The 7246-nt window shown below is 56.5% G+C and overlaps 1 protein-coding gene across 1 annotated transcript in view; it reads left to right on the top strand.

Moving 5' to 3' along the window:
• The window catches only part of Lsm7 (LSM7 homolog, U6 small nuclear RNA and mRNA degradation associated), a 6515-nt gene extending 130 nt beyond the window's left edge, over nt 1-6385 (top strand). Inside the window, exons 2-5 of the mRNA XM_004632936.2 lie at nt 42-111; nt 416-506; nt 4721-4792; nt 6173-6385. Of these exons, the coding sequence (XP_004632993.2) occupies nt 42-111; nt 416-506; nt 4721-4792; nt 6173-6315 (376 nt within the window). The 3' untranslated portion in view covers nt 6316-6385. The remainder of the gene's footprint in view (nt 1-41; nt 112-415; nt 507-4720; nt 4793-6172) is intronic.
• Nucleotides 6386-7246: the final 861 nt, after the last annotated feature.

Genomic DNA, 7246 nt, shown 5'->3' with positions numbered 1-7246 from the left:
CGGGGCGCGGGGCTGAGGCAGCGGCGGGGGGCTCGGGGCAGAGGGACGCGCGGGCCAGATGGCTACGAGGCGGGGAGACCTGGGAGCCCGGGAACCGCAGACTCGGGGGAGGTAGGGGAATGCCAAGGTAGAGGACTACAGAGCGGGGCACACGTCTAGGGGACAGGAAGCAGCAGACCAGGGAGAAGGGGCCCCGTGGACCGGGGCGGTGCGGTGCTGCAGACACGGGGAGCAGGAGGACGTGTGGCCGCGGAGGCGGAGGCTGTGTGCCAGGGAGAAGAGGGGCAGCAGGCCAAGGAGACGGGCTGCAGACGTGGAGAGCAGGGAACTGCGGACCCGGGAGCCCTGGTAGCCGCAGAACACGGAGCCAGGGATGGGCCGCGCTCCGCATTTCACGTGTTCTGCTTTCCCACAGGACAAAGAGAAAAAGAAGAAGGAGAGCATCTTGGACCTGTCCAAATACATAGACAAGACGATCCGGGTGAAGTTCCAGGGAGGCCGTGAAGGTGAGGCGCCCTCTCTTCAAGATGCAAATGAAATAAGTAGGTGAGGGAGAGACCGAGCAGAGCTTCGGTGTTTTAGGTGCTCAACAGGAGCCACCTTGTGCCCTCCTCCCAGTATCACTCCGAAGTGGGAAGTGGTCTGCCTGTATTTCAAATGGGGAAGTTGAGGCAAAGAGAGGCGACCAAATGTAACCCGGAAGAGAGCTGACCTGTCTCTGCAGCTGCTCGAGCCTGGGTCTGCCCCAGGTCCACACTGATTTCTTGCTTCCTTTACATTAGAGTGAGAGAGAGAGAGAGAGAGAGAGAGAGTGTGTGTGTGTGTGTGTGTGTATGATACCAGGAATCTAAATCAGGACCTTGTGCTTGCCAGGCAGGCACCATACCACTGAGCTATATCTCTGGACCTGTTTTGTTTTGTATTTTTTGACACAGAGTCTCACCGTGTAGCCCAAGCTGGCCTCAAACTCGTTGTGAACCTCTCAGCCTCTCAAGTGCTGGGATTACAGGTGTGCTCTGCCACACCCGACTCAACTTCCTTTCCATTGGGTCTCCCCTGGCACTGTGGGTTCACTGGGATGGGGCATCATGGACACTGCAGAGTGCTAAGCAGCATCCCTGGCCTCCACCCAGAAACCACCTCCAGTCATGACAGTGCTGTGTCCCCAGGCATTTCTCAGTGCCTGCTGGGGCGCAGGATCCCCCATAGAGTCCCCTTAGCTGGGCCTGTCATTCCAGCATTCTGAGAGACTTGAGGCAGGAGGATCACTAGTTTGAGCCCAGCCTGGGCAAATTAGCAACTTAATGAGACTTTGTCTCAAAATAATAAAGGACTGGGATGTAATTGAGATGTAATACAAAGATCCTGGGTTCAGTCCCCAATACTAAAAAATATATATCCTTCCTCCTGTTTATAAACTGCATGGCTTTCTGGTGTTCTGGGGTATAGTTGAAACCTTCTTAACTTCTAAGTGAGGCGTTGAGCTCGACTGCCACACGCATGATGGTACCTGAGGTTCCCAACAGCACCTGTTGCCTTTGGCAAGTTTCGTGCTCCTTAATATGATGCTTAAGGGCTGTGTCCTGCTTCCTGGAATCTTAACGCGAGGGCGGCTCTCAGGGCGGGTGGGCTTATGGTAAGAACAGCGGCCTACAGCAGTCCTGGTTCTGGCACCAGACCACAAGGGTTAGAACCCTGCTTTTCCACACACCAGAGAGCAGGCAGAGTGACTGCCATATGACGAACCAGGAAACTGAGGCTCAGAAGCAGTAGCTAAATGCTCAACTGTAGGATGTGGAACAAGGTATGATTCCTGCTCTTCAGGGAGCTTGTGTTTGTTTTGTACCCTGCACAGCAAATGTCTGCCCCTGTAGCAGGTTAAATGACACCAACTTGTTACTTACAGAATCTAGGCGAATGGCTGGTGCCATGGGCTCAGGTTCCCCCAAGGCTGTAATGGGGGGCATCATTTGAGGCTCCCACCCTGACATGGCTCCTGGTAGGGCTGTTCCTTACATCTGCAGGGCCGGGCTCTTCCGGCTATGCTGGCGGGGGACAGTCACTCCTGTCTCGGGCCCTTTGCACATGCCCTTTAGCTGCTGTGCTGGAGAGAATCAAGCACACTTTGTTTGGGGGCACTGGGGTGGAAATGGAACCCAAGCCCTTCACATTGAGCTCCATTCCCAGCGCTTTTTGTTTTCTGTTTTTTTTTATTTTGAAACAAGGTCTCACTAAGTTGCCTAAGCAGTGCCCAAACTTGGGATCTTCCTGCCTGAGCCTAGAGTGACCACTGTGTGCCACTGTACCCAGCCATCACCTCCCTTAGATTAACACAGAACCTCTCATCAGGAAAAGCTTGTCACTGGCACAAGGCTTGGGAGCGACACCCGCACTCAGGCCAGGCTTCTGCAGTGTGCTTGACCCTCTTGTAGATGCTTGTGGCCATGGCCAGGCCAGGCCAAAGTGGTACTGCACTTGACACCATCTGGGAGTACATGGGACACAGACCTGAGAGGGACCCACAGCCAGGTGTAGGCAGGCAGGAAGTCCAGGCCTGGGGGTAAAAGAAAGGAACCAGCTGTGGCAAATGTGTTCAGGCCTGCGTAGTCCCTGTGTCCTCAGCTCTGCCATCACAGCACACTGCACAAACTAAAGAGCGAGGCTGTGTGCCAGTAGAACATCTGCAGCAGGCGGTGGCCAGGCCTGACCTGGGAGTGCTGTGGCCTCGCCCCACCTCAATCAAGGAGCTGTAACCTAGGACAGCGTGACCCCAGGAGCAGAGGAGCCTGGGAGAGGGAGCACAGGGCTGCGTGCAAGGGGCTCTGTGTGACCAGTGAGGGGCATTTCTCACAGAGCCACTGAGGACTCATGTTCATCAGGGACTGCCCTGGACACTGGTTTTCAGGAGGATGAGGCAGAGGTGGCCCCAGGCACAGAAGTAGACACCCTAGTGCTTGGAGCCAGGTATGCCTGGCTATTGCACACACAGGCTAGAACCCACCTAGGGCCTCAGGCACCCAGGCAAGTGTTCTGCTGCTGAGCTGCACCCCCAGCCCCCAGCTGCTTTGTAATCAAAGTGAAATTTACCCAACATAAAATTAATAGGGTTTTTGTTTGTTTTTGTATTTTAGGGAAGGGTCTACATACAGAGTGTTCAGGGTCTCAGTACTAGATTGGACTGGTAGTGATCCGCCTGTTTACAGCCTCCCATGAGCTGGGATTATAGGTGCACGCCACCATGCCCGGTCAAAAATTAATAGGTTTTTGGGGGGATGTTTGTTCGTTTGGTTGGTTTTTTAGTCTTGATTTTGTGTGTTGGTTGTTTGTTTTGTTTTTATCTTTTTGAGACAGGGACTTACTGTGCAGCTCAGGCTGGCCTTGAGTTCACTTTGTAACCCAAGCTGTTCTCGAACTCTCAGTGATCCTCCTGCCTCAGCCTCCCAAGTGCTAGGATTAGAGGCATGCGTCACAATGCCCTGCCCTAAACCTACCATTGCACAGCGTTAAGTGAGGTCACCTCCCAGTGGCAGACCTCCCCACCGTCCATGTCCAGAACACTCTCATCTCTCAAATTGAAACCATCTGCACTAAGTCCCAGCCCCTCCCCAGCCCAGGCACCCCCTAGTCCACTTACCGTGTCTGGAGTCACCTGTCCTGGGCATCGCCTGTCCGCAGAGCCTACGCTGTGGGGCCTGTGTGTCTGGTGTCTCTCACAGCACGGCATCCTCAAAGTCCCTCCTCCCTGTGTCGGGTGTTAGCTTTTCATGCGTCTTTAGATTGTTTTGTGGGCCAAGGATATAGCTTAGTGGCATAAGCACCTGCCTGGCAAGTGCAGGGTCCTGAGTTCAATGCCTGGTACCGCAAAAAAAAAAAGGATTTAAGATTGTTTTTAATGGACGTGTGATCCTTGTCTTAGTTCTGGGTCCGCGGTCCTTGACCCATCATGATCTTACGTACAGCACGTAGTGAGCAGACGGAGGTAACGAGCATGTTGCCAACACACCCTTCTACAGTCCTCTGAGAGGGGACGTTGCACATCTGCCAGCTGTCCTGAAGAACACAATAAGTCTTTGTCTCCCATGGTCATCCTGCTGAGCCGCTGCAGGGCCTCTGAGCTCGCAGCTGTGACTTGGTACCCATCACCACCCTCTCCTGTCCCCGCCTCCCTCCCTACGGTCACCCAGCATTCCAGCCTCTGGACACTGCGGCCTGCTTTGGAACAACTCGTGAGAGTGGTTTTTACCATTTTTTCATTTAGTTTTTTCCATTGGTTTTCTGAGACAGGGTCTCACTACGTAACCCAGGCTAGCCCTGAACTCTCAGTGATCCTCCTGCCTCGGCCTCCCAAGTGTTGGGGTTACAGGTGTGCACCAAAATGCCCAGCTTGGTTTTCACATTACATTTTTTTTCCTTTACAATGTCTGAGTCATCGGAGAAGCCTAAAGAGCACACGTCAATGTTAACACACCAGTGTCCACGCGTGAAACTTTGCTGGCATACAGCGTGTCGTGCACTGACGCATCCTCCACGTCTGCCTCCACACCAGCAAGGCCAGCCACGTAGCAATGAGCCCTGTACCCTGGCTGTCAGGCCTCCGCAAAGCGTGTTTGCTGACCATGTCTGGAGTCCAGCCCGTGGCCCCTCCAGTTCCCTGTGCTGAGGACGGCTGCTAACCTCACACCCCTCTCCGTTTCCTTCTCTTCCCGGTGGTTTCTCCAAGCCAGTGGAATCCTGAAAGGCTTCGACCCACTGCTCAACCTCGTGCTAGATGGGACCATCGAGTACATGCGAGGTGAGCTGGACCCCGCCTGTCCCCCTCCAGCCCCCTCAGCTGCTTCCAAGGGACATTGGGGTGCCTGTGGTCAGATGACAGTGGTGGGTCGGCTCCCCCACCTGGACCCTGGTCCTGGGCCACTGATGCAGCCAGAGCTCGCATCCCTTAGGATTCAGGAGCTGCAGCCCTGTCTGGGGGGTCTCTCTGTCACCTTTCCACCCTGCACTAGGTGTAGAACCCAGGGCCTTTTTATTTTAGACAGGGTCTCACTGAGTTGTCCAGGCTGGACTCGGGCTTGCAGTCCTCCTGCCTCAACCTCGCAGAGTGCTGGGGTGGCAGGCATGCGCCACCATGCTCAGCTTTCTTACCAATCTTCAGGCATGGTGAGGCCCTTGGGGTGTGCCCAGTGTGGCTACAGAGAGGTGTGTGCAGCATGCGAGCTGTACTTGGGGCTCCTCTTGGTGCCTTTCTTGGCGCCCCTCTTTCACTCCTTGTTCACACCGCCCCTTACCTGAGGACTCCCTTCCTTCTCCCACCTCAGCCCCACTCCAGTCCTGGCTGCTGCCATCAGCCCATACTCCCTGCTCCCAGCTTGGCTGCTCTGAGCACTTGGGAGCCCCAAGGCTAGAGGGCAGGCAAGCTCTGGTCCCTGGGTCTCATCCTGGTGGCTAGGACAGGATCTGATATCCCAGAAATTTCAGCAGCTGAGTGCACCACGGGGTGTGGGGCTTGGGGCTCAGGGCTCAGCGTGCCACCCCAGCAGTGGCTCTGTGCTTCCAGCTGGCTCTGCCTGGTTCCTGGGATGCCAGGTCAGCCCGGCCCCGGCGACAGCCACTTCTCCCAGCACAAGGGTCCCTGGGAAAACACAGAAGCCACTTAGGCCCCAAAGTGATGGCCACTGTCCCCCCTCTTACAGGGTCAGTACAGCAATTCTGTGCTCTAGTGTCACCCAGGTCACCAGGCCCTGGAAACACTGTGTCTCCTAGAAGGGGTAGGAGTTGGGCAGAGCTGGGTCCTGAACCATGTCAGGGCTCAGTTTCAAGCTCGGCTGCCTGGCCCTCGGCTGTTCCCAATACCTTGCGACAATGACCAAGACATTTAATCACCTGTAACCTCACTAGAGCCTGGCTCCAGCTTACTGCCCCTCACCACGGAACTGTGCCACTGGCAGTGAGGTGCGCATCACATGTCAGGGAGCCTGGAGTCTCAGTCCTTGAGTCCAGGTTCCTGTCATTTCTGCCGTATGTGCCGGGACCCTGGCCCCAGAGACCCGGTTGGCTTGGTTGCTGTGTCCCTGATGAGTCCTGGAGCCAGGGCACCCAAGTCCCCAGGCAGAAAGCATCCTTAGAGGAAGCAGAGGCCTTAGGCCCGCCTTGTACTCACCCTCCTTGCCCCCAGATCCAGACGACCAGTACAAGCTGACGGAGGACACACGGCAGCTGGGGCTCGTGGTGTGCCGCGGCACGTCGGTCGTGCTCATCTGCCCGCAGGACGGCATGGAGGCCATCCCCAACCCCTTCATCCAGCAGCAGGACGCCTAGCGGCGCCTCAGCCCCTACCCTTTTGTATAGGTTGGATTTTTGTTTTCTTAATAAAACTGCAAACCCAGAGCGTTCGCACCCCGCCTTGTGCTTGCCCAGCTGAGTCCCCAGGGAGCATAGGTCTCCCCAAGGCTCAGTTCAGCCTGCCTCACTCATACAACACTGACCACAATCTGAGCTGAGAACAGGAGTCACAAGGTGACCCAGGTGTGCAGGGGACGGGGCAGGTAGGCTGGGGGCTGTCATCCCGAGGGAACTTCGCCCAGCAGGCCCAGCTCAACCTCCACACATGCTGTCCCCCAGAACCAGCTCTGTGTCACTCCCCATGCTGCCCGGTCCCAGCGTCCTCAGTCTGCCTGGTGTGCCCAGGCCTTCCCATGGCCCTTGCTGGCTCCTTACACGGCCCTTAGGACACTGCCCACAGAAGCAGGTGAGACAACCCTCATGGGAGGCCAACAGGGCAGAGGGGCTGGGGGTGACATGAGGGTTGTCCAGGCAGAAACACAGGATTGACTACATCTCACAGCTGGGGACATGGGCAGCAGACTGGATGGGAAGGGAGCTCAGCCCCAGGCCTGGGGAAACTGAAACCTAGGGCTTAGGCTTAGCACGAGGATCCGGGGCGTCATCTGTCCCTGACCCTCTGCCATCTGGCCTGGCCCTGCCTCGCACCTCCACATCACAGGCCTTGCTGGAGGGCTAATATGTGGAGGTGGCAGCCCTACAGGAGGGCAGCCCAGTGCCATGGCATTCAAGCCTCCCACTCCAGGCCCCTTCTTTGGTGGGGGGACTAGAACCAGAGCGGAGGAGCCAGGCGTGGAGTCTGCACCCTGGCCTGGGATGGCAGCAGCTGGGGCAGCCCGGTGAGAGAACAGGAACTTGCCACCTCTGGGGCCCTGGAGTTCTTGAAGACAGCGTGCCGGCAGGGGAA

This window comes from Octodon degus, unplaced genomic scaffold (assembly GCF_000260255.1).
Source record: "Octodon degus isolate 3935 unplaced genomic scaffold, OctDeg1.0 scaffold00050, whole genome shotgun sequence".
Classification (NCBI taxonomy): domain Eukaryota; kingdom Metazoa; phylum Chordata; class Mammalia; order Rodentia; family Octodontidae; genus Octodon; species Octodon degus.
Note: the sequence above shows the minus strand (reverse complement) of the source record. Positions and strands in the feature narration are given on the sequence as shown.